We start from the raw sequence: 27,101 nt of genomic DNA on the forward strand, positions 1-27,101 counted from the left end.
AAGTTAGCAGACTATCTCAGCAGGTCGCTTCACGAGCGGACGTTGTGAACTCCATTTTCCATCAGTGGGGCTTTCCCCAGCTAGACCTCTTTGCCACACAGCACAACAGGAAGTGTCAGCAGTTCTGCTCCTTCCTGAATCACAGCCCGGGCTCCATAGCAGACGCATTCCTCCTTCCCTGAGGACGCCTCAGGGCATAGGCGCCAACTTGCCTGTTTTCCCCTGGGTGCTCGACACCCCTCCCTGCCCCCGACTCCACCTCTTTCCACCCCTGCCCCGCCCCTATTCCAACTCCTTCCACAAATCTCCACCTCCTCCCCTGAGCATGCCACGTTCCCGCTCCTCCCCACTCCCTCCCGGAGCTTGTTAATGGCAGAAGCGGCCAGGTGGGAAATGCTGGGAGATAGGTGGAGGAGCGGGGACACTGTGCACTTGAGGTGGGGGGGGAAGGGGAGGATGAGGAGGTGGGGCGGGGCATGAGGGGAGCTTGGCTGCCAGTGGGTGCAGAACACCTACTAATTTTTCCCCCGCGTGCTCCAGCCCTTGAGCACCCACAGAGTTGGTGCCTATGCCGTAGGGCTGTCCCTAGGCAGACACAGAATACGCAGCTGCATAGGGCACCATGAAATTTGGGGCACCATGAAATTTGGGGCACCAAATTGCCCCAAATTTCATGGTGCCTTAGGCAGCTGTGTGCTGCACATGTGGCAGCACCAGCTCCAGCGACCAGCCCTATCCCTTGGCCACTCCCCCCGACAGGCTGCACCCACTGCAAGGGGCACGACCATTCCTGGGGCGGTGTGGGGCCCCAGACAACTCTCTCCGCCCCACCTCTTAGCCTTCTCCCCCTTGCTCCGCCCCCAGCCCACCCCCATTCCACTCTTCCCCCAGCGACCCCGCACTCACCGCCGGCGGCGGGAAGCAGAGCAACTCAGCCCCAGCCTGCTCTACTCTGCTGGCTCCCAGCTGCGTTGCGGGGGGGGAGGGGTTGGGGAAAGGACCATCCCCACACACTCACTGGTGGCGGGAACCGTAGCAATGTGGCTGGGAGCTGGCGGAGTAGAGCACGCTGGGGCCGGTTTGCGCCGCTTCCCACTGCTGCCGGTGAGTGAGGGGGGGACCCCTTCCCCCAAACCCCGTTCCCTGAGCGACACAGCTGGGGTGGGAGGAGCGAAGCGAGCTGGGTCGTTCTGCTCCCGGCCCCCCCCACTAATCCTCTGGGCCTGTGGGCCCCCCAAAGTGGCCCCCCACAGCTCCTGCCTCCCCAGCCCCGCAGGCCTTGAGTGCAGCCCAGAACCTGGGGTGTGTGGGGGAGAGAAAAGCAGGTGCTCGGGCACCATAATTGGTAGGGATGGCCCTGGGAGGCTGTCTCCTATACATGTTCCCACCTACCCCTCTCATTCACAAGGTGCTCCTGATGATATGGAGGGATCAAGTGGTGGTAATATTGATAGCCACAGCAACACTGATACACATCTCTCCCGGAAATGTCCGTGGAAGCCCCAGTCACATTGCTGCTCTTCCCTGACTTAATAACTCAGGATCACGGCTGTCTCCAGCACCCAAACCTTAAGTTATTGCACCTCACGGCGTGGAAGCTCCATGGCTAAATCTGGTGGAGCTTTCTTGTTTGAACCAGGTTAGACAAGTCCTCTTTGGCAGTAGGAAACCCTCCACCAGGGCTATGTACCTTGCCAACTGGAAGAGATTCTCAATTTGGTCAGCACAGCACCGTTCATCCCTGATGCTCACTTCTATTCCACTCATATTGGACTACCTTCTCCGTCTCAAGCAGCAGGGGCTGTCCATGTTATCAATAAGGCTTCACTTGTCCTCCATCTCTGCCTTCCATTCAGGCACGGAGGACCAATCCTCTTCACCAACCCTATGGTCAGCAGTTTCCTCAAAGGTCTCGACAGGCTATATCTGCAAGTTCGACAGCCAGTCCTGCCCTGGGACCTCAACCTTGTTCTTTCCAGGCTCATGCGACTGCCCTTTGAACAACTAGCAACATTTTCCCTGCTCTACCTCTCATACAAGGCCGCATTTCTGGTAGCGATAACCTCAGCCAGGAGGGTGTCTGAGCTCAAGGCCCTAACATCAGAGCCTCCTTACACTGTGTTCTATAAGGACAAGGCTCAGCTCACGCCACACCCAGCTTTCCTCCCGAAGGTTGTCTCCCATTTCCACATGAACCAGGACATCTTCCTCCCAGTGTTCTATCCTAAGCCACACTCAAGCAGCGGGGAGCAGAGACTTCACTCATTGGATATCTGCAGACATCCAGCCTTTTACATTGAGAAAACAAAGCTGTTCCAAAAGTCTATACAACTTTTCATGGCTGTAGCAGACAGAATGAAAGGTCTTCCAGTCTCTTCTCAACGAATTTAGTCATGGATCACATCGTGAATCCAAAAGTGTTGCAAACTGGCAGAGGTGCTTTCCCCTCAGCTCACTCCACCAGGGCGCAGGTTTTCATCCAGGAAATATGCAGAGGCGATGTCCTCCATACACACTTTCACCACACACTATGCGATCACCCAACAGGCCAGAAACAATGCGGCCTTTGGTAGAGCAGTTGTCCTATCAGTGGACAACTCCGACCCCACCCCCGTAACTTAGGTTTGGGAGTCACCTGATTGGAATTGACATGAACAAGCACTAGAAGAAGAAAAAAAACATTTCTTTGAGTTGTAATGTTCATGTCCATTCCAATACCCACCCTTCTGCCCCACTGTCAGAGTAGCTGACAAGAAGGAACTGAAGGGAGGTCAGGTCGGCAGGGTACTATATTGAGCGCCATGAGGGCACGACTCCAGGGAGTGCCCAGGCCGACCCTTCTGATACTGTTAGGGGAAAAAAATCTTCCAACTGTCATGCACGCAGCACACGCACACCTAATTGGAATGGACATGAACACATCTTGAAGAACAACAGTTATGAGAAGGTGAGTAACAGTTTTTTCAGGTGCAGGAGACTCTGGGCTGGGGGATAGAGCCGTGCGGTTTCGAGTATGAGAGGGGGCTCCAGGCTCAGGCCGGGGGTTGGGGTTCCAGGGTGGGGAAGAAATTAGGGGTTCAGTGTGCAGGAGGAGGCTAGGGAGGAGTATGTGACCCTTCTTGAGCCTCCCAGGCGTCGCCTTTGTAGGTACTCAACTTTAGGCACTCAAGTTTGCAAATTTTGGACAAGTGATTTGCCCAAACAATTAAAGGAGTATCTGAGATGGGCAGAAAACTCAAGTAAAATGTACTGTCACAAATGTAATGTGGCTATGTTAACACTGCTGTACAGATCTTTACTACTGAATTTCCTGACCTATGCGTAGCTAATTTATTGCATTAACTTTTTGCATTTAATTTCTAGCACTGGAGAAAGGTGGTAAATAGTGAAGATTGTCTGTTATTGCTCAAGGACATTCACTGAGCAATCCTGGCAGCCAGTGACAAATAATATCATACATGGAGCAACCATGAGGAGATAGTGCTCCTCAGTTAAAATGACATAAATTGTGCCAGTTACCAGTCTTTCACACATTTAGTGTGTAAAATAGTTTCACCTAAATTAGTTTAGTCTTAAGGCCTTCCTGAGTTCATGCCCACAACGATTTACCTGAATATTTGGCATTAGCACAAAGATGTATAAGGATTGTTTCTATCAGAATATTTTTCCATAATATTTTAATTAAAGTATTTTTAAAAACACTTAATACAAACAAGATAATGTATACTAATAGAGCAAGGCTAAGCACAGTAACAATATATTACTAATAATTTATGAGGTACAATTTAACGTTTACTTGATAATGTGATTATAAATAGGTAATCACACTGATAATATTCAATAGCAATATCGTGTTTGCAAGCCATTACTGAAGTGAGTTTCAAATGTAGAAAGTTATTTTCAGTAACAAAGAAGGAAGGCTATTTTGCCAGTTGTGGTAGGTACGGAGCTATGGTAAGAGAGGTTCATGTATCAGTTTTGTCATTGTTTAAAGTTGAGGAGCTTTTCCCAAATAATCTGAACATATGAACTATAAGGCAGTTAACAAGTTATTTTTACAGGTTTTATTGCAGGGATATGAAATAGGAATCTATCAGATAACTAATACTGAAAAGTTTACACAAAAAGTATTAGCAGTATCCCAAAAGTCTCCCAGATAGCTGGTATCCACATCAGTAAAGACAAATAGCCAGTGATGGTCTAAACTTTGGTGTTGAGTAACTGTGCTCTCATTACTGATTTACTGCATTTAGGACTAACAACAATTAAGTGGGTAGTCCTATACCTAATGAAAGACACTTAGGACAGCTTGATAACAATTCTTGAAGACCTAGGTTCAATTCCCTATTCATCTTCTGACTTCTTTTCTGACTTTGGACACACCTCACTTGATCTCTGTGTGCCCTAATTCTCATCTGTAAAATAGGAATGATAGTAGTCCCTGGCCGGGGGTGGGCAGGGTGGCTCCAAGCAGAAATACACTAAAGAACCGTGAGTCATTATGGTGATGGGGGCCAGCTATCTACCTTAGCTTGAATTTTAGACAGATTTTGTTAGATAGAATGAGTGAGTTGTGTAACTGATGCAAAAAATTACATGTGCACATATGTGATCTAAATCAAAGATCTGTTCAAAGAGTGGTATGCCACACCACTACTTGGATTTACATCCCTAACTCATTTTTACAGGCCACTTCTGTAACTCATAGCTCTAAAATGGCTTGGTCTAGAACAGAGGTGGGCAAACTATGGCCCATGGGACCATCCGGCCCAGCCTGGCCCTTGAGCTCCTGGCCAGGGAGGCTAGCCCCCCTCCCCGCAGCCTCAGCTCACTGTGCCACCAGCACTCTGGGCAGCGTGGCTGGTTGACGCCAGGAAGTGCAGCGGCATGGCTGCTAGTCCTGCCTCTCTGAGCGGCATGGGAAGAGGACACGGAGTGTGGGGGCTGGATAAGGGGCAGGGAGCAGTTGGATGGAACAGAGGTTCAAGGAGGGCAGGCGGGGGACTGGGAGCGGTTTGATAGGAGTGGGAGTCCTGGGGGCAGACAAGGAGCAGTGGGTAGTTGGATGGGGCGGATGGGGAACGGGGGGGGTTGGACAGGTGTGGGAGTCCTGGGGGGCCTGTTGGGGGTGTGGATATGGGTTGGGGCAGTCAAGGGACAGGGAGCAGAGGGGTTGGATGGGGGTGGGGTCCCAGCGGGGCAGGCATTGGTGGGGGTCCTGGGAGGGGGCAGTCAGGGGAAAAGGAGCAAGGAGATGGGTTGGATGGGTCAGGAATTCTGAGGAGAGCAGGAAGTGGCAGATAGGGGGTGGGGGCCAGGCTGTTTGGGGAGGCACAGCCTTCCCAGCCCTCCATACAGTTTCACAACCCGCAATGTGGCCCTCAAGGCAGAAAGTTTGCCCACCCCGGTCTAGAAACTACACACGTACTTGTTGTGGTGGGCGACAAATGCCTTTTGGTGAATGTGTGGGGCCAGTGCGGGGGGTGTGAGCGATGGTTGTGAGTGTACAGAGAGCACACGGGCCGTATAGAGATTTATAACCATAACTTACCTGGCCGTCTGCTGCTGCTAGCACCTGCTGGACTGAGGCCGAGGTGAGGGGCGTGTGGGGCGGAATAGAAGAGCGGAGGGAGTCGAGGGAGACAAGCGCCCAGGTGAGGCGATGGGGTGGGCTACAACGTGAGGCGGGGTGGGCCGGTGGCGCGGGTTAGGGCACGCGCACATGTACCTTCCGTAGTGCCGCTTTAAGAGCCCGCACCCGGCCACTCAGGAGCGCGCCCCGTAGCCAATCAGGACGCTGTAGCGGCGCGAGCGGGGCTGAGGCGTGTCCAATGGCGGGCGGCGGAGGGCGGTGCGGGCGTCCGGGGCACTATTGTTGATGAGGCACACGGAGCAGGCGGGTCGGCTGTTGGCAGCGCGAGGGGCCTTGCGCTCGGGGAGGGGGGGTGCGAGGTGTTTACACCCCCTTGAGGAGCCGTCCGCGGTCTCTCCCGACGCCCCGCTTCCCGGAGCTGGACACGCAATGTCCCACCAGCGCGTGAGGCGCAATGGCTCCCCCACGCCTGCTACCTCCTTGGGGGGGGGAGGAGGGGCAGCCGTGGCGGCAGGCGGGGGAGCGGGCAGCCGCCTGCAGCCCATGCGGGCCACGGTGCCCTTCCAGCTCAAGCAGCAGCAGCAGCAGCAACATGGCAGCCCCACGAGGAGCGGCGGCGGCGCCGCGAGCGCCGCAGGCGGGGGTCTCTCACGCGCGGCGCCTGCCTCGCGCAGCACCAGCCCCACGCGCGCAGCGCCCCCGAACGGCGGCGGCAGCGCGCGCGCCGGCCCCGCGGTGGCCACGCAGACGCCCGGGGGAGGGGGCGGCAGCGGCCCCGCCGCCTCTGCCTCCTCGCGTGGCAGCCCGGGAGCGCGTGGGAGCCCCCCGCGCCCTCACCAACTGCCGCCCCCTCCTCCCCCGCCGCCCCCTCCTCCGCCAAGCTCTGTTCTCTCCCCCTGCGCCTCCCCCGCCCCGCCCTTGCCGGAGGGCAGTGCCAGTGCCTCGGCTGGCAGGGTCCGGCATCGCCAGCGGCGGCGCTCCCCAGAGCAGGGCAGGAGCTCCCCGGAGAGGAAGAGCCCCAGCTCCCCCGTCTGCAAAGGTGAGTGAGGGCCGGGGGGCAATGGAGACCCTAGTGAGGAGGCCCTGGGGCGCAGCCTTGCTGACCCCCTTCGTCTGCGGGATGATGGTGTGACAGCGGGGCGCTGCATGACGGGGTGGCAGGAAGGCCCTATGTCTGCGGGTGGGCACAGTGGTAGCCAGGGGAGGGGGGGGGAATGGTGGCTGGGGACCCTGTCAGGTGGAAAGGGGTGGTTGGCTTGGGCATTGGAAACACGGGTCATGGCGGCGATGGTGGCTGGGACCCCCAAGTGGTAGGGAGTGGTCCGTGTGGGGCAATGGAAATGTGGGTTGTGGTGGCTCAGTCTGTGTGGTTAGGGTGGGTAGGAGATGCAGCCTCTGGGGGTGATGGCAGTGCTTGGCCCAATGTGGCTGCACTGAGTGGTGAAGTGCCACTGCATCCAAGGTGGTAGTGGAAACTTTTTCTGTCAGGGTATGTTATACACCGCAATTAAAAACCTGCAGCTGGCCCATACCAGCTAACTCAGGCTTGCAGGGCTTGGGCTAAGGTGCTGTTTATTATGGTGTAGTTGTTTGAGCTTGGGCTGGAGCCTGGGACCCCTCAAAGGAGTCAGCTGGCGTGAGCCAGCCACAGATTTTTACTTGCCATGTAGACATATCCTTGGATGTTCCAGCTCCTCATTCTATCACTTGCTGCAGAGGAAAGTATTGTTTAGTGTGGGCTTGAAACTCAGGACATTCTGTGTTCTATGCCTGGTTCCTCCCCTGACTTAAGTGTCTTTGAGCAAGTCACTTGAGAATCAGACAAAGTGATGTCTGTCTGTAATTTGGGAGTAATGATTTTTGCTTTGGTGGCAGAGGGGGACATGATTAACTTCTTGAACAGCAATTTACGTACTTAAAGTGCTGTGTAAGAACAAGTGCTGTGTATTTCTGGAGGGCAGAGGAGGTTTGGGAGGGTGAGGAAAGGATAGGGATGCGCTCAGACTTGTCTGACTTCAGGACTAGTTTAACTTCACTTATTGGCTTGCTGTAATGTTTATGTAGTGAATGGCTGATGCCACTATTACTCTTTTCACTTGCTAGTTCTATCATCTTTCAGTTACAGAGTGGCAGTATTTTTTTTACGCCGTTCTTAGTATTTACAGAAAGCAAAAAGCATAGAGGGAGAAGAAAATGAGATAAAATACTCAGCCCTTCTGTAGAACGCTGGCTCCCAAACAGGAGTCCAGGGCCCCGTGGGGTCCCTGAGCAGGTTTCAGGGAGTCCACCAAGGACTGAGCTTGAGCCCCACTATTTCCACCCCCTGACGCATATCAATGGGCCACCCAGCCTTTCTGGGTTGGGGGGCGGATGCAACCAAAAATTGCAGCGTCACTGCAGAAGAGGCACCTCCCCCTGCCATGAGAAGGGGTTGCTTCCCGACAATGGCTCCATAAGCAGGCAGCAGCTAGCCAAGGAGATACACCAGTGCTCTGCCATACTACTACATCAGCAGTTCAGGGAGCAGGGCCAAAAGGAAGGTAGAAATCTGGGGGGGCAGCGGCACATGACTCTGTGTGCCCCCACTGCCCCATGTATCGCCTCTGATTGGCGGTTTTCTGGTTTATCGATTTAAGTTTAGGGGTCCTTGAGTAAAAAACGGTTTTGAACCACTGCTGTAGATTACTCGTCCCAATTCAGACCCATGAGCTGTGTGATACTTGCAAACAGTTGTCTGGATTCTAAGATTGCACTGGGACCATACAAAGGGAACAGTGAAAACTCCTTGATTTCCATCATAGTGCTGCTGCCCATGAGTCTGTGATCAGGAGGAGATAATTGAAGTATTAATTTTAGGCTACTCAAAATGTTTTAAATGCCTGTGCAGTGCCTCTCTCACTAACTGCCACCAGTGTCAGCCCTGCAGAATGATGTGTGTGCAGGGGAGTGATGACAAACTTTCAATATAATGAAGCATTTTGGGAACAGCACATGCTACTATTAGTAAATTGTGTAGATAATTAAAATACATTTCCTAGGAAACGAAAACTTAAGGGATATGTAGAAGCTGAAGATGGTACTAGATGCTTGCATATTCAGTTTTGTATTGGCTTAAATAGTTTGTATGCGGGAGCGTTCCTCATAGTTTAGTTTGTGTAGGCTGAACTTATTATATATACCAAGGGCTCTTTGCATCCCTGCATTCCCCCCCCCCCCCCACAAGCTCCTTTATGCTTCTCTCCCATACCTCCCCCCCCCCCCCCCGCAACTTCCCATCTCCTTGTTGGGGGAAGTTGGAGGGACCTCAGAAGGAGGGATACAGAGCCCCTGTCATCGAGGGCATGGGGGGGGAGTGGGAATGACCGTGTAAACAGAGGTGCTGGTATTGGGAAGAGAATGGGGGATCCTGGTATGGGAGCAGGGGGAATGGAGGGACATACAACTCCTGGCAGGGGGAGATTATGGGAGACATTAATGGGTGCCGTGAATGTAGTTGTTTTGAATGATCTATAGACCATTACAAAGATGCTTGAGGCTCTGGCTATGCTAATAAGCCAGCAGGGCCTTCATGTGTCCCTGTTTTCTCTCTTTCCATTTTCTGACCACCACCCCTCTGCCCCAAATAAAATCAGTAGAGTGTGGCCATTGATGCCTAGAATATTCCCTGTGATCTTGGAATTAATTGGATGTGGTGTTCAAAAGTTATCACATTACAGATGCAGAGAAGTGTTATTGAATTGAATGTAAAAAAACTCAGCCTGAAAAAGTGTGAGGGAGTATTTATAATTATTTTTCCCTACAAGACTGTGAAGCATGCAACAAGTTATGGCTACTGAAGTTGTTACTGTCTCATGAAGTTGCTTGTGCTGATCCACACTATAGAATTCGTTTCTCAATAGTAGTAATTTTCAATTCTTTCACCTCCCCCAGACTGAAAGCCTCATTTTGTTCAATGTTTCTCTTATCTGGCCAGGGGAGATATACAAGATTGCTTCTGAACCTGTGTTTCAGGTGGCAGTGTACAGTCCTTTATCAGACCATTAGACAGAAGCACAGTCCTGTCTGCAGTCTTCAGTTCCCTAGTCTAGAAAACTGATAAACTTTGCTGTCTATCTGGCTAATTTATTTTGTTTACATAAGAATCAAGGTCTGGAAACATACCAATAACTTGGTCACTAATTGTACATATTTGTGCAAACATATCTTAAATATATAAAGGAACTACCTGTTCTCTATCAGGATGTGGAAACGCTTTGTACCATAACATGCTTTTAACCAGTAGCAAGTGTCTAAATATTTTAAACAGCAGCTTTTGTGTTGACTGGGAATTATGAAACCAAGCTCGTTTTTTATTATAGTTATTACTATTTATACTGAGTGGTCCATTACTTTATATATTGTTGGTAGTTACAATGAGTTGACTAGATTATTTTTCCCCTTGTGTAGGGGGAAAACATGGAGTATTGTTTACTGGTTTTACTAATAAAATTTGAGCTAGAGACCTGCAAACTACTTCGTGGTGTTGTTTAGTTAACCTACTGCTCAATAGTAATCTCAGCTTTCTAGCTTTTGGAACCGGTTAATGATGGCTTAAACTATTGCACCCACGATTGTAACCACAAGTTTTGGAGGTTAAAATGTGCCTTGGGGTTAGTCAAAATATATCTGCTTCTAAATTGAGATGCTACTTCATAACCTTTGTGCAATTTTCTACTAAAAGGTCTGATCTTTCTAGCAAGCAGCTGATGAGAAATTTTGAATGGGTAAGTTTGCTACAACCTGCTTGACTCAGTGTTTGACTAGGACTGATACTCAAAGCTTAGAAATATGACTAGCTGTCTTGATTTGTAGCTTAGGGATTTTGAACTGAGTTAGGTCTTAGATAAGGATTGACATTTAACTTGATTTGCTGTTCGATTTTTTTTTCTTAGTGACCGCTGTCTAGTTCTTCCTATGCATCTGACTTGTAAACTCAGAAGAAGTTGAGGTCCATCAGCTTTTACTCTCTTCTTGGCGTTAAGCCTTTTTCTGTGCTCCAGTTTGACTGGAGGCTAAGTGTTGGCATCACTCTTTGGAAAAAACCTTCAGATACTGGTCACCAGCCTTTGATTAAATGCTTCAGAGATCAGAAATGTATTAGGCACCAGATAGATAATTTTTCCTTCTCGTGAGAATGGCTCTTCGTAATTATGTCCGCTAGTAGCCTAGTTAGTAGCTGTATAAAATATATAATATAATATATTTTAGCCACATGTGATTGGTTTCTTGATTTTCATGTTTGTTTAGGTGAGAGTTCAATAGATCTTGGCTCCAGGACTCTTATTCTTAAATAGTATGAACAAAGTACCAGTGCACCAACAAAGATTTTGTTACCTTAATGGTGAATTAACTGCAACAGGGTGTACTTTTTCCATATATTTTTTTCCCTGCTGCTTTCACTGAGGACAAGAAATGTCTTTCTCCAACTCCCTCAGTCTAGATACTGATTAATTTGTTCACTTTATTCCCACTCTCTTGTCTCCTTCACAGTGTCCCCTTTCTTGGATTTTTATGTTTGGTAGAGCTGCTAGCTCCCTTTGCCCTGTCAGAACCGTGTATTATTATTCAGAGTAACCTGTGTTATAGTGCGATCTAGGAACTCCCACAAAGGAACATATTTTTTGTTGTGCTAGTCACTGTAAAAACAAACAACAGGTAAGACCATCTCTGTTCCAGAAAGCACACAGAAATAGACAAACAGAAAGAGGAGCCAACTGAAAGTTGGGTGAAGAAGGTTTAACGAAAAATGGCCAAGTTTAGTAGAATAAGCACGAGATGATTTTCCACTGTCCTAACCATTGACATACACTGCTTTTGGGAAGGCAGAGAGGTTCCTCTCAGAGCTCTTATTAGTGCCTTCTGTTGTTGTTGTTTTTTCCCCTTTATCTTCCATTCCTCTATGCTTAGCAGCAGTCTGGTAGGGGGAGAGAGTTCTTTTCTGGAACAGCAAAGGGAGGCTGTGGATGTTCTTAATACAGGAGCTGTTTTCACAGCATTTCTAAGCAATTGCAATGGTGTAGCCGGACCCAGAAGTAAGATCAATGGGGTGCAATGTCAACAAGTGACATTCTAATTTGGGGCCAAATTAATGATCTAGGAACAAGTTCTCACTATTCAGTATTCTAGTAACTTATCTCTCCCCGTTGAGACAGTGCCCCTCAATTATATCTTCTAACTGATTTGGCTGTTAGTACTAGAAGTGGGGAGAAAATGTGTGCTATTGGGGAACGTTGGCTTCCAAACTGTCACTAGAGATTAGAGTATCCTTTTGCCAAAAATGTCCCAGGGAGGACCCACTTCTGGGCATGTTACTTCTTTTTGCCTCCCATCCACATCTTCGGATTTCTCCAAACAGGGACTCCTAGTTTAAAACCACTCAGTTTCTCCAAGCGTTCACATGAAATGTGAGGGGGGATTTGATAGCTGCTTTCAACTACCTGAAAGGGGGTTCCAAAGAGGATGGCTCTAGACTGTTCTCAATGGTAGCAGATGACAGAACGAGGAGTAATGGTCTCAAGTTGCAGTGGGGGAGGTTTAGATTGGATATTAGGAAAAACTTTTTCACTAAGAGGGTGGTGAAACACTGGAATGCGTTACCTAGGGAGGTGGTAGAATCTCCTTCCTTAGAGGTTTTTAAGGTCAGGCTTGACAAAGCCCTGGCTGGGATGATTTAACTGGGAATTGGTCCTGCTTTGAGCAGGGGGTTGGACTAGATGACCTACTGGGGTCCCTTCCAACCCTGATATTCTATGATTCTATGACTGATCACCCCAGCTTTAAATTATTTGAACAGCCTATTTGACTCGGAAAAGTCTCTCTCTAGTCTCCCCTTCTGGCCCCTTCCAGAACCTTTTTTTAACACTTCTGATTAGCTTTGCTTCTTCAAGCCCTATTTGCAAGACACCTTGAGGATGCAGCTCATTAATCTGGAAATAACTCCGCTTGTTCAGGGAAGTGCATGCATGTGTATTCTACCAATCTAAAAGAAGTCAACTGCATGTTCACACCACTAATGCTTCCTGTGGTTCGCAAGCCAGTTGCGAGCAATGCCTTTTGGGTTGGTATCTGCTTCTTGGGTGTTTTGATTGGTAATCATCTCCTTAGACCATGTTCCCTATTGTTAAGAACTGTGGTCAGCAATACCACCTAGTGGGTCAGGTACAGGGGGCTGGCAATAGTACATAGTGTTTCAAGTCCGGGGAGTTGGTGGAATGGGAACCTGGGTCCTCCCACTCCTCTGAGTTCCATCCCAGGGCCCTGAGGCAAGCCGTTCAGGGGTGTGATCTGGGCTACGGTATCACCCAGTTTACTCCCTGGGTTACTTCTATCATATCCTGGCCTCTCCAGAGGCAAAGTGAAAGCCTGGCTTACGGTCTGCACAGTACCCTCTTCCCCAAGAAGGAGGTCAAGAGATTGCCTTCCCCACTTAGGAGCAGCAGCTCCCCATCTCTTCTGTAGTGACTAGTAGTTCTGAGTTGAGGTTGGCTTCACGGCAATATGAGATTCCTGTTGGATGCCCGTAGAGCTGCCACTGCAGGTCTGCTCCCTTGCGCAAACTGCCATGACTGAGCTGTGCTGCGTCCTTTTAAGATACACACCCGTTGAGAGCACACCCAGCATGTGTGGCTGGGTGGAGTCTCCTGTGACCAGAGCTACTCCTTAACCTGTTGTTCCCCAGTGTGGGATTTGTACACCATCACAGGTGTTTATGAACTTAGTGGTCATTTTTGATAGCCAGACAGAGAAAGGAAAGCATCCAGGTACACTACTATCTAGATGATAGTGAAGCCTTACTTTTTACAAGGTTGTAGCGGTCCTTAAGTGTAGTGCAATGCTGGTATTATATCTTCATGGTTTCATCATGAATTGCCAGAAGAGTTCCCTGATTTCATGTCACAAACTTCTCTTTAGGATCATTCTTGACCCAACCTCACTCTTGTTTCACTTCTCGAAGAAAAAAGTTGTGGAAATAAGCTTCTTCAGACTGCTGAGGAGCCAGTTGTAAGTAAATAGGGATTATGGTAGCACAAGTAGATTTATGGTTCCTTTGCACCATACACCACCTTCACGGCTTCATCCAATGGGAAGATTAGAAGTTGCTCCTACAAGTGACACACCCAGGTTTGACCGACCAATTTGGTCACTTTACCAAGTAGACAGAGGGAATATTCCTATAGTTTAAATAATTATTACACTGCTTTTGAAGATGGATACATACAGTTCTCTGGAAGTTTTTTTTCCCCTTGCCTGGAGCATATATTTCTATTGTTTGCTGCTACTTTTCAGTAGTTAGATGGAGGGAGCAGTAGGTATCCACCCAAAGGTGATTAAAATTACAAGAAGGAGAGCTAACCCTACCTTGATTTTTTTGAGGCCTATAACTTCCTTTTTTCTTGTATAGTAAAAGCTTTGTTATCCGGTATGTTGGGGGGAATGGGAGTGCCAGTTAATCAAAAATTCCAGTTAACTGAATTATACTTACCAATGGAATACCAATTTTTAAAGAATTAAAAGACAATAAAATGAATAACGTATAAAATAGTATACAGGTACTCACCAATCCAGTAGTGATACTGCATTGCAGAGTAGTTGGTTTCTTGAAGCACTTAGGTGTATATGGGTAAAGTTTTCTATACAGTAGGTTATTTTATGACAGACACTACATATCACTATGGGCAGCGCATGGCATACACCCAGATCACTAAAAATACATAACACTAAAACTATACTGAACATAATTTAATCTTTCTTTGATGATTCAGAAGGCACTTCAGGATCTTGCAGTACCTCTGGGTCATCATTATCAACATCAATTATCATTGTAGATGTAGAAGTTGTAGGAGATTGGGCTGAATCTGTAATGACCCTATGACACACCCTGGAAGCTGCTTTTTTGAATAAATCCCTGATATCAGCTTGCTTACTTTACTTCTACTACAAAAGAGGCAGAAGACGAGTGCAGAAAATGCAATTACATAGCCTCCTGGGCAGCATAGTAGTCCTGGTTACTAGATTGAAGATTTGTATTGGGAGATATCAGAAATGCCGGTTAATAGAGCTTTCCGGTTGATTAAGTGCCAGATAACACAGCTTTTACTATAGTTAAACTGCTTCATTACATTTGGGTAGAATGAAGAGGTTTATTGTGTCAGTTATAATTGATTGGGAACTCAAATCATCTGTTCCAGTATAATTGTTTTTGTATACTTGTACTGGCTATGTGGCTTAAATGTTGGCTTGCTAATTACTTACCTACTGCTGAAGACTTGATGCCAATGTGTACTTAGTCTTGTGTGTGTTGCACAAAATAAGTTTTTATTAAGCTGTAATGTCCTAAAACATGAAAATTAAAAAAAAAATGTTGGCATCTTTTTTTAATAAGGTTCAGGAAGTAAGCACTTCATCTTATCTTAAAAGTCTGAAACTAAAGTTTCAGTAGCACTTTTTGCAGGAACATGCAAGTATAGGGTGACCATATTTCCCTATGCTGAATACAGGACATCTGGTAAAATTACTCATATTTAAGTGAGTTCAACAGCAATCAATTAGAACTATGCAGTACAAACGTTCAAGTTAACATTAAGTTGACTAAACCCCTGTTAAAAAGAAATACTAAGTAGTTGGATTATTTTAATTTACCTTCTTATCTTTAAGGCTCACATGGAGAGAGGTGTCACACACACCTCTCTCTCTCTCAAAAGATGGGGATGACCGACCAGCACTCTCTGCCCTCCATGCCTGGCTGGGCCCCCGGTATGGACCTGCCTCTCCTGGTACCTGGCACCGCGTGTTTCAGAGGCAACACATGGGGTGCAGGTGGTGTGCCAAGCAGGGTCACATGCCTCCCCTCCCCAGATTTCTGTCAGGGTTCACACCAGAATGTGGCTAGCAGCAGCCTTTTGGCACGTGCGGGAGGGAAGGGACAGCAGCTGCTTCCATCAGGAAGGGGAAAGGATGACCTGGCTAGTGTCTTTGCAGAGCTCGTGTGTTTGTGTGCCCCATGTTGTCGTGTCCGTCCCCTCACCCCCACCCCCGGCTTCCTCCTGTGGTTAAGACCTGAGGATGCATTGTGCAACAGGGCCCAGGGAACTTGACTGTAGGGGCTTCAGTGACCCAGCCTGATAGGTGGCTCAGCATGGGAGGGTGCCTAGGGGACAGGATGGAGCAGCCCCACACTCTCTGGGGGCAGGACTCGGGGTGGGGGGGCTGAAGAGCTAAGCCCCTGCCTAAGCGCTGCTGTGCAGCCTGCAGGGTTGGGGTGCAGACAGGCTGGAAATTGCTTCCACTCCCTCCCCCCGCCACTACAGAGCTTAGCTGAGGGGCAGAGAGGCTTCCCTGTGCCAGCGCTGTGTGGGGCTTTGGCACATGAAGGGCTCGGCTCCTCCTAGCCAGTGTCCCGGGCTGGAGTGTCTTGGGTTTTCCCGGGGCGCCAGCCCAGCCAGAGACGGGGCGAAGGAAGGAGCCTGCTGGCCAGGCTGTTGGTGAGCTGAGTGCTCTGACCAGGGGCTGGTTCTCCGCACAGCACTGGGAGCAGGATGCATCCCACTGGAGGGGGAGGGATATGGAGGAGCAGCGGGGCTTGGGGGAGGCGGGGGGGGGGAAACATGGCAAGGACAGTGAGAGGGAGAGCACGTAAAGGGCAGATGGGTGGACAGCAGAGGTGACACTTAACTGGCTGCCACATGCACCAGCCACCGCAGCTGACAGTGCGCAGCCAGTGCCTGCGGGAAACGGGATGGGGTGGGGCCCTGCTGGCTGAGAGCCAACATGCAACAAAAGCTGCGCTGATAGACCAGCAGGGGGAGCTGCTGGCCCTGCGTGTTGCATCTTTGACCCACCCCTAGCCTTACACAACCACCTCCATTATCTGCCATTGGACCCCCCGACTCACCACTGGTGGGCAGTTGTCTGGTGAGCAGGGATCCGGCCAGCAGCAGGAGCTGCCAGTACTGATGGGGAGGAGACAGAAAATATGGGACAATTTGCCTGTTTTTTAAGAAAAAGTCAGGACGCTTGCAGGAGGGCTTAAATACGGGACTGTCCTTTTAAAAATGGGACATCTGGTCACCCTATGCAAGTAGCTTAGATTCCAAGAACTAATAAAGATAACTTAATGTTACATTATAAATATGCCTTTTTAAAAAGTGTATTTTCCAATTCTTACAGCTGTGTTAGCAGCTGGAAAATGTGATACCTGTCTTTGTGATGCATTGGCTGGCAGATGTCCTAGTTTAGGTGACCCCATTATTGGGGGGGGAGGAGGTGGAAGAAAATACCCCAGTGTAAAGTAAATGTACTGAATTTCATTTTTATGGAAGAGGAATGTTGCCCTTATAAATTCTGACTGACTTGTATACACACATAATTTGCCAGTAGTCTTTATAATAAAAAGTTGACCAATTTAGAGTAGAAAGATAAACTGAATGTGCTTGAAAAATAATGAAAATCACAAATTAGTACTTCTCAAGATAAAAGAAAAGAGCATCAAGAAAGTTGCCAGGATGCTAAGTACAAGGCAATGTATTGCTGCTTAGGGAAGTTAAATTCTTTATAAAATAAGGATCTTTAATATGTGTGGTTTGTTTCCCTGAAGGTTTTTGAAGGCAGAAGCAGTAACTCTTTTTTGTCAAATTACAAGCATTTTATTTGTAATAAATAATCCTCCCCTTCAAATACAATAGAACCTCAGAGTTACAAGCACTTCGGGAATTGAGATTGTTTTTAACTCTGAACAAAACATTTTGGTTCTTTAAAAAGTTTACAGCTGAACATTGACTTAATGCAGCTTTACCATGCAGAAGAAAAATGCTGCTTTTAATCATCTTAATTTAAATGAAGCAAGCATAGTAAAAGTTTACTTACCTTTCAAACTCCGCCCCCCCCCTTTTTTTTAGTAGTTTAACACAGTATTGTACTGTATTTGCTTTTTTTTCCTTCTTTTCCCCCCCTCTGCTGCTGCCTGATTGCACACTTCTGCTTCAAAAGTGGTGTATGGTGACTGGTCAGTTCGTAACTTTGGTGTTTGTAAAAGGTGTCTGAGGTTCTACTATAGTTAAACTATTAAATATTTCAAGAATGCTCCTCGGTGCTTTCTGCAAACTTGATCCCATGTGTGAGTATGTTTGAGGCTCTGTACACAGTGGCACTGTAGGACTGAACTCTGTGGCAGCAACCCCACATTTCACAGCAATGCTAATTTCTTCTGTGGCCATGAAATATCCTCATTCCCATCCCATCTGTCCCACACAGATACCCACAGCTATAGTTTATGGTTGAAAATACGCATTGGTAGATGTAAAACTTGTTTTCTACTGCAATTTATTTTCGTGGATTTTTAAGGCTGGAAGGGACCTTTGTGATCATAGAGTCTGACCTCCTGTATAACGCAGACCATAGAATTTCCCGGAATTCCTATTTGAACTAGAGCACATATTTTAGAAAAACATCTGATCTTGATTTAAAAGTTACTAGTATTGGAGAATCTGCTTCACCCTTTGGGAAGTATTTCTTATGGTTAATTATTGTCAGAGTAGCAGCCATTAGTCTGTATCTGCAAAAAGAAAAGGAGTACTTGTGGCAGCTTAGAGACTAACAAATTTATTTGAACATAAGCTTTCATGAGCTACAGCTCACTTCATCAGATGCATGCAGTGGAAAATACAGTGGGGAGATTTATATACACAGAGAACATGAAACAATGGGTGTTACCATACACACTGTAACAAGAGTGATCAGGTAAGATGAGCTATTAGCAGCAGGAGAGTGGGGGGGGGGGGGAACCTTTTCTAGTGATGATCAAGGTGGGCCATTTCCAGCAGTTGACAAGAATGTCTGAGGAACTGTGTGTGTGGGGGGGGGGGGGGATAAACATGGGGAAATAGTTTTACTTTGTGTAATGACACATCCACTCCCAGTCTTTATTCAAGCCTAAGTTAATTGTATCCAGTTTGCAAATTAATTCCAATTCAGTAGTCTCTCATTGGAGTCTGTTTCTGAAGTTTTTTTTGTTGAAGAATTGCCACTTTTAAGTCTGTAATCGAGTGACCAAAGAGATTGAAGTGTTCTCCGACTGGTTTATGAATATTATAATTCTTGACATCTGATTTGTGTCCATTTATTCTTTTACGTAGAGACTGTCCAGTTTGACCAATGTACATGGCAGAGGGGCATTGCTGGCACATGATGGCATATATCACATTTGTAGATGTGCAGGTGAACGAGCCTCTGATAGTGTGGCTGATGTGATTAGGCCCTGTGATGGTGTCCCCTGAATAGATATGTGGACACAGTCGGCAACGGGCTTTGTTGCAAGGATAGGTTCCTGGGTTAGTGTTTTTATTGTGTGATGTGTAGTTGCTGGTGAGTATTTGCTTCAGATTGGGGGCCTGTCTGTAAGCAAGGACTGGCCTGTCTCCCAAGATCTGTGAGAGTGATGGGTCGTCATTCAGGATAGGTTGTAGATCCTTGAAGATGTGCTGGAGGGGTTTTAGTTGGGGGCTGAAGGTGATGGCTAGTGGTGTTCTGTTATTTTCTTTGTTGGGCCTGTCCTGTAGTAGGTAACTTCTGGGTACTCTTCTGGCTCTACATTCTGTTTCTTCACTTCAGCAGGTGGGTATTGTAGTTGTAAGAATACTTGATAGAGATCTTGTAGGTGTTTGTCTCTGTCTGAGGGGTTGGAGCAAATGTGGTTGTATTGCAGAGCTTGGCTGCAGACAATGGATCGTGTGGTGTGGTCTGGATGAAAGCTGGAGGCATGTAGGTAGGAATAGCGGTCAGTAGGTTTCTGGTATAGGGTGGTGTTTATGTGACCATCACTTATTAGGACTGTAATATCTAGGAAGTGGATCTCTTGTGTAGGCTGGTCCAGGCTGAGGTTGATGGTGGGGTGGAAATTGTTGAAATCATGGTGGAATTCCTCAAGGGCTTCTTTTCCCTGGGTCCAGGTGATGAAGATGTCATCAATGTAATGCAAGTAGAGTAGTGGCATTAGGGGACGAGAGCTGAGGAAGCATTGTTCTAAGTCAGCCATAAAAGTGTTGGCATACTGTGGGGCCATGCGGGTACCCATAGCAGTGCCGCTGATTTGAAGGTATACATTGTCCCCAAATGTGAAATAGTTATGGGTGAGGACAAAGTCACAAAATTCAGCCACCAGGTTGGCCGTGACATTATAGGGGATAATGTTCCTGACGGCCTGTAGTCCATCTTTGTGTGGAATGTTGGTGTAGAGGGTTTCTACATCCATAGTGGCCAGGATGGTGTTTTCAGGAAGATCACTGATGGACTGTAGTTTCCTCAGGAAGTCAGTGGTGTCTCAAAGGTAGCTGGGAGTGCTGGTAGTGTAGGGCCTGAGGAGGGAGTCTACATAGCCAGACAATACTGATGTCAGGGTGCCAATACCTGAGATGATGGGGCGTCCAGGATTTCCAGGTTTATGGATCTTGGGTAGCAGATAGAATACCCCAGGTTGGGTTCTAGCTGTGTGTCTGTGCGGATTTGTTCTTGTGCTTTTTCAGGGAGTTTCTTGAGCAGATGGTGTAGTTTCTTTTGGTAACCCTCAGTGGGATTAGAGGGTAATGACTTGTAGAAAGTGGTGTTGGAGGGCTGCCTAGCAGCCTCTTGTTCATATTCCGACCTATTCATAATGACGACAGCACCTCCTTTGTCAGCCTTTTTGATTATGATGTCAGAGTTGTTTCTGAGGCTGTGGATGGCATTGTGTTCTGCATAGCTGGGGTTATGGGGCAAGTGATGATGCTTTTCCACAATTTCGGCCCATGCACGTCAGCGGAAGCACTCTATGTAGAAGTCCAGTCTGTTTCGACCTTCAGGAGGAGTCCACCCATAATCCTTCTTTTTGTATTCTTGGTAGGAAGGTCTCCGTGGGTTAATATGTTGTTCAGAGGTGTGTTGGAAACATTCCTTGAGTCGGAGACGTCGAAAATAGGATTCTAGGTCACCACAGAACTGTATCATGTTTGTGGGGGTGGAGGGGTAGAAGGAGAGGCCCCAAGATAGGACAGATTCTTCTGCTGGGCTAAGAGTATAGTTGGATAGATTAACAATATTGCTCGGTGGGTTAAGGGAACCACTGTTGTGGCCCTTTGTGGCATGTAGTAGTTTAGATAGTTTAGTGTCCCTTTTCTTTTGCAGAGAAGCAAAGTATGTGTTGTAAATGGCTGGTCTAGTTTTTGTAAAGTCCAGCCATGAGGAAGTTTGTGTGGAAGGTTGTTTTTTTTATGAGAGTTTCCAGTTTTGAGAGCTCATTCTTAATCTTTCCCTGTTTGCTGTAGAGGATGTTGATCAGGTGGTTCTGCAGTTTCTTTGAGAGTGTGTGGCACAAGCTGTCAGCATAGTCTGTGTGGTATGTAGATTGTAATGGATTTTTTACCTTCAGTCCTTTCGGTATGATGTCCATCTGTTTGCATTTGGAAAGGAAGATGTCGTGTCTGTATCTAAATTACTGAGCTTGGAGCCACCTCCTGCCTGTGTGCCCAGGGACCTTGAGAACCTGTATCGGACTTCAACTGGTTCTCCCTGATCTCCATGCTTTCCCAGCTCGTTAGTGTATGCTTTTGTCTCCACTACTTTTTTGCTGTAAGCAGGACTCTGTCTTTTGCTCTCCAGGTGCTCATGCTTGGAATAGCCAGGATTTTTCATTGTAATTAAATTAACTCCCCCTTGTGGGGAAAGCTACAGGACAAGAGGCAACTGAAAACAAACCCAGCATGATAGACTGGAAAACAAGTTGAGTACCTGGCTTCAGTGTAATACTGGATTCCTTGCCATCTTGAAAAATGCCAAATTATGTAGCCACCGAATCATTTCTTAGGGCACTGGCAGATTGAATAGAACAAGTAACAGCTCTTCTTTGAGTGCTGGTACCTATGAGTATTCCACTGTGCGTATGCATGCGCTACGTGTCCCTGGAGCCAGAGAGTTTTGAAAGCAGTGCCTGTTGGTCTACATTTGCACCCTAGCTCCCCTTGTACCTTCAACCAAGGAGACAAAAGGCAGGGCAGACTGACCGATTCTCCAGTTCCCTCTTGCAGCCACAGGGTTTGTGTTGGAACCTCCAGTATCCAAAGCTTCCCCTTTATTCCTTTTTCTGTGATCATATATATAGACTTCTGTAAATAGCATTTAGAGTTTTATCTGATAGTTTCTAGTTAGGTGTTCTCCTCTCCCCCATCCCCATGTATCTTTTGGGGGTTGTGTGCCATTCTTTTTCAACAACTGAAGTGCAGTAACAATGGACAAATGGGTGTTGAACCTCATCCATTCTGGCTATACAATAACATACTTTCCTACACCCTTCAAAACTTCCTTTCTCAGCCCTTTTTGGGCACCACTCTCACAAGAAGATTCTCAAACAAGAAGTAGAATCCCTCTTACAGTGGGGAGCGATAGGGCAGGTTCCTTTTCAGTACGAAGGGAGAGGTTTTTACTCAACTTAATTTCTGATACCAGAAAAGAAGGCCAGTTGGAGACCAATTTTTGGTCTTTGTCATCTCAACTCTTTTGTTTGCAAAGTCAAGTTTCACATGGTCACATTGGCATCTGTAATTCCATCCTTGGAAAAAGACGTGGTTTACAGCTCTCGACATGAAGGATGCCTACTTCCATGTGGACATTCATCCTGCTCACAGATTCTTTCTCAGATTCATACTGGACTCTGACCCCTTTCAATACAAAGTACTCCCTATTGGCATTGATACTGCCCGTAGGGTCTTGACCAAGGTGTTCTCCGTAGTAGCAGCCTATATCAGATGCTGTGGTTTCACGGTCTTCCCCTAACTTGACGATTGGCTCCTTGTTGCCAAGTAACACCAAGAGGCTTATGCATCAACTTTGACAATGCTGCAACTTCTCTTTGGGGGTCAGCGTAAACACCAAAAAGTTCATCCTCACTCCTATGCAGACTAGTTTAAATTCAGTCAGAGAAAGGGCTTACTTGCAAAGGGACAGGTTTCAGACATAGACCAGATCATAAGCAGTCCTTAAGTACCTATCAAGATTTCCTGTCTCTCCTTGGTCATATGGCTTTGTGATTTATGTCACACCATATGCCTGGCACCACCTTCGGTGCCTACAGGTGTGGCTTCAAACAGTGTATTCGCTAAACCAGCAGTCCATGAACACCATAGTGAGTGTTCCTGCCAAAGTGATGTGATATCCCTGCCAGGTATGCGTGGGCATTCTCTTCTATGCCTCCTCACTGGATAGCATGGTAATTACAGATGCTTTATGGCAAATCAGTGCAGAAAAGACCCAGGCTGTAGACATTTGTCAATTTGTCCGGGGTGTTCTACCCTGCCACCTCCCTCAAGGGAATTCTCCCTTAGGGGAGGAAGGCCAGCACTCCAAATCAGATTGTTCCCCCCCCCCCCCCAGTATATTTTAACTGAGGATAGACTTCCAATCAAGAGCATATTGAGTATTGTAAACTATTCTTATGGTAACCACAGATACCCAAGGCAACCTATGACTATATCTTCCCTCTGTGGGAAAGTATAATAGTGGGATAAGTTTTTCCTGCCACACCTAAGACTTCTATAGAATTGGGTTGCAATTCCTTCTTGCTGCTGTGGGTCACCATGCCCTAATGTCCAGATTATTGTTCCCATCTTCTTCTGCAGGTTGCCAGGCCCTCACCACCCCCTCCACCTCATTTCCCTTGCAGATCCCTATTGAATAAGGGGAGGAACAGCAGCCCAGGTGTAGAAGAACTGGTAGGCTTTTAGATGCCTTTTGGTCCCCAATATTTGTCATCCCTTCCTTCCTCAAGCCACCATTTTATAAGGGTAGAAGGTTCCTCAGTGTACACCAAAGTTTATTCTGGCATCACTAACAAAGATAAGTATGCCTGTTTCCTTGGTGGTCAGGGACTTGTCACTTCTAACTGAGAGGTTTTGTTGTGTTGTTTTTGTTTACCTTAGAGTGGCCCTTTCACTATACAGGCTGTTCAAAGGTAGCCAAGTCTAGACAGGCATCATCTCAGCCCTCTCCTTCGGACGTGACCACTATCAGAGCCAACAATATAAAGAAATAAACCAAAATGAACTTGTCATCTGAATCTAAGTGCTCCCTGCATGCTTTCACAAGCAATACTAATATGGGTAAGGAGTATTGCAAGGTTTCTCTCCGACTTAGACTTTTTTTTAAGGGCTCTTTTTTTGAGGAAGAGGAGGAGTCAGGACATGCAGACAGTCATCCTAACTCTCCCATGATTGGGAGCAATGGAACCTATCCCGTCCCTACAGAGGAAACAGGGCATTTACTCCATATTGTTTCTAGTCCAATAAAAGTTGGCTACAGAGCAGTTGTAGAACAGCTTGTATCTCAACAGCTCTATGAAGAAATAAATTCAAGGCAGATCTTCAAATGTACACTAGCTGCAATCAACATACAGGGCTTCATGATACACAAGTATATTTGAAAGGGCTTCATGACACAAGTATATTTGAAAGATACGTTCTCCATCTCCCAATTGGACAATTTCACAAATGCTTCCTATACTTTTGCTCTTAGAGCATAATTCTACCAGTACAGGTACTTGCCCTGAGGTTTAGCAACAGCACCGCAAGTTTGTATGAAAGTGTTAATAGCAGCTCTAAGACAGAAAGGGCAGGGGTGGGCGGGCATGTCTATCCCAAGTTGGGCAACCTCTTTATCCAAGCCTCATCCAGTGTCAGGGTCATAGATTGCACTCTTGAGTTAAGGAGTTGCAGAGCCACAGTTTTGTGAAAAATGGGGAATGTCAGTTAACACCATCTCAGTGGATTCCCCATCTTCGAGTGGAGCTGGACATTGTCCTCCACAATCCAGTGGCTAATGGCAGGTATAATTACATTCAAGACATTGTGTGGGGTGGAGGACAGTGTCTCATAATTCCAGGATATAGAATGTCAAGCTGCCAAGTTTTGAAGACCCCCAGTGGTAGGGCATGATGACACAATGGCCATTGCCAGTTTTTTGTTTTTTTTAAATTGAGTTAGTGCCCTCAAGTTGTTACAATACAACAGGGTTTCACTGCAGCTCATCTAGTATCTTTGGTGCTGTGCTAACATATACCTTGTATAATCCACAAACCAATGGTTTGTGTTGATATATCCAGTTAGGGATGTTGTCAAATGTTTCATTAACTCTCCAACACAAATAGAGAAGCAAAGGTACTTAATATTGCCGATACACTGTTTAAATAAATCATTTCCACAGACAATTCACTCCCATGATACCAATTTGGGATCAGGTATTCCTTTCTCTCTCATACTGGGTCACTTAAATTCAGTCTTGTAATGAACACTGATATACGTATTTAAAGTTAATAAAGTGTAATCTGAAGCAGAAAAAATAATCCAGTTAAGTTAGTCAGTCACTAGGAAAGTTTTTATATGTTCAGATAGAACAGACATAACAATAGGGAAGTCAGCTTGGTGTAAAACTGAACAGGTACTCAATTCTTTGCTACTTTCAGTGGCTTTTAGTTTTTGAAGTAGATGCAGTACCTTTCGCCAACTTTGAAATGTATCTGGGCTGGGATCTTGATATAATATTTGAGCCCTTCTTGCTAGACAGGCTACCTAGCCTGAGCCAGAATCCCACCTGCGCCCATCTCTCTTCCTGCCTCCTCCCCCCCACCCCTTCCCAAAAAAACCCCCCAAAACTGAAGCTAATTTCATTTATTGTTTATAACTTCATTATCCGGTTCCATGCTACAAAGAGTTCAGGGTAATGCATATTTGTTTTTTAAAACTTTTTAAAATTGGTATTAAAACAAAAAATCTGGTTTCTTGGGATTTGTAAAACTTGCATTTGTAAAGTGCAAATTTTGGGTGTGCTCCTACCAGAGGACAGGATTTTGGATTATTAGAAACAAAAGAACTATCACCTATCCACTGTTGTGAATTTGAAGTTTGAGGTTTGCTTTAACTTGTGTGATGTCCCTATAGGAAGAAAACCTTCCTTCTCCTTTTCCCTTCTCCCCCGCCCCCCCTCCAGGAGACAGCTTGAATTATACTTCTTATGGGAGTCATTGTTCGTTCTCTTATGAAAGAATTCATGAAATACTCCCATTTGCAGTGATGGGTCTAAATTATAGAACATGTTAAGTACTTTCACTTAAAAATGACTTCAGCTATCTGAAGTAGTTTGTTACTCTAGCTTTGTTCTGTTAAGTTCGTTATGTTAGGCTCCTTGCCTGCCTCAAAATATGTATGTACAGGTAGTGAAAGAGATTACTTGCATTTCCCCATAGGCCTACACAACATCCTGTGCACTTTATTGATTTTTGCTTTTCCTAATTGAAAATTAGTTGCAGGAACACTTTGTTGGAAAATAGATTTCGTTGTGGGAGGTGGAAGGGTTAATAATTAAGATAATTAAAACAGACCTAATACTCTTCTGTTCATTGAAATAGCTCTATTGTTTTTCATTAGCACAGCTGTTGTAATTGTTGTCTTGATGGAAGTGGATCTCTTGTTAAGTAGGTCACATCAAGGGAAACTAACAGATGAGCAAGTAATATAGCATGGGGAAACTGTAGAAGAAAATACTACAAGAATACCATGAATAGTTGACTGAAATTAAAATTTGCACTTTGAAACAAGCAGAGGGGTTAAATGGTAGGCTTGGCTGATTGTATTAAGGCAGGATTTAATAATTTGGTGATAGTCTCAGTCTATTCTTAAGAGTAGGATTCTGAGTGATTATTAAAAATATATTTCAATGTCAACTCCATTCCACCCCATCTAACTAGCAATTTAATAAAATTCAACATTATGGTATATTTGGGGGCAATAGGAAGTCTAGGGAAATATTCACACTAACATTTTTTAGGATCTGATGTCTAAATTTTATTAGAGATGCACAGCTGCTTAGCTTAGATTTAAATAACTAACAAAATAATTATTTCAATTATCATTTGGTCTGTTATAGTGTTGTGGGGGCTGGGGGGGGGGGAGCTGGTGGTATCAGTGATGGTTTCCAGTGCTCTCTTTTGAAGCAGTTATTGATTTTTACTGGTAAGGTAACTGACCAAACTTAATGCCATAAATGTCTCCCCCTTACACTCTCAGATATTATGGAGCGCACAGCAAGCAGTAATAACAGTGGGAATATTGGTTTCGCTGAGGTCTAACAGAGTCAGTAAACTGCCCCAATGCGCTTTTAAACGTCCAAATGCACATTCTACCACCATTCTGCACTTGCTCAGCCTGTAGTTGAACAGCTCCTGACTACTGTCCAGGCTGCCTGTGTACGGCTTCATGAGCCATGGCATTAAGGGGTAGGCTGGGTCCCCAAGGATAACTATAGGCATTTCAACATCCCCAACAGTTATTTTCTGGTCTGGGAATAAAGTCCCTTCCTGCAGCTTTTGAAACAGACGGGAGTTTCTGAAGATGCGAGCGTCATGTACCTTTCCCGGCCATCTCACGTTGATGTTGGTGAAACGTCCCTTGTGATCCAC

General features: G+C 46.4%; 1 protein-coding gene and 1 long non-coding RNA gene across 9 annotated transcripts in view; one reads left to right on the top strand and one right to left on the bottom strand.

Moving 5' to 3' along the window:
* The window catches only part of LOC144929133 (uncharacterized), a 69,096-nt gene extending 62,776 nt beyond the window's left edge, over nt 1–6,320 (bottom strand). For all 3 annotated transcript variants that reach the window (XR_013634440.1, XR_013634439.1, XR_013634438.1), the window contains exon 1: nt 5,552–6,320. This is a non-coding gene — a long non-coding RNA (uncharacterized LOC144929133). The remainder of the gene's footprint in view (nt 1–5,551) is intronic.
* Nucleotides 5,856–27,101, top strand: part of FAM117B (family with sequence similarity 117 member B) — a 118,617-nt gene continuing 97,371 nt past the window's right edge. For 5 of the 6 annotated variants that reach the window (XM_073306453.2, XM_073306451.2, XM_073306452.2 and 2 more), the window contains exon 1: nt 5,857–6,632. In XM_073306453.2, the coding sequence (XP_073162554.1) occupies nt 5,879–6,632 (754 nt within the window). In that variant the 5' untranslated portion in view covers nt 5,857–5,878. Of the gene's footprint in view, nt 6,633–27,101 lie in introns of all 6 variants that reach the window. The other variant, XM_073306449.2, reaches the window with a different exon arrangement.

This window comes from Lepidochelys kempii, chromosome 11 (genome assembly GCF_965140285.1).
Source record: "Lepidochelys kempii isolate rLepKem1 chromosome 11, rLepKem1.hap1, whole genome shotgun sequence".
In the NCBI taxonomy this organism is placed as follows: domain Eukaryota; kingdom Metazoa; phylum Chordata; order Testudines; family Cheloniidae; genus Lepidochelys; species Lepidochelys kempii.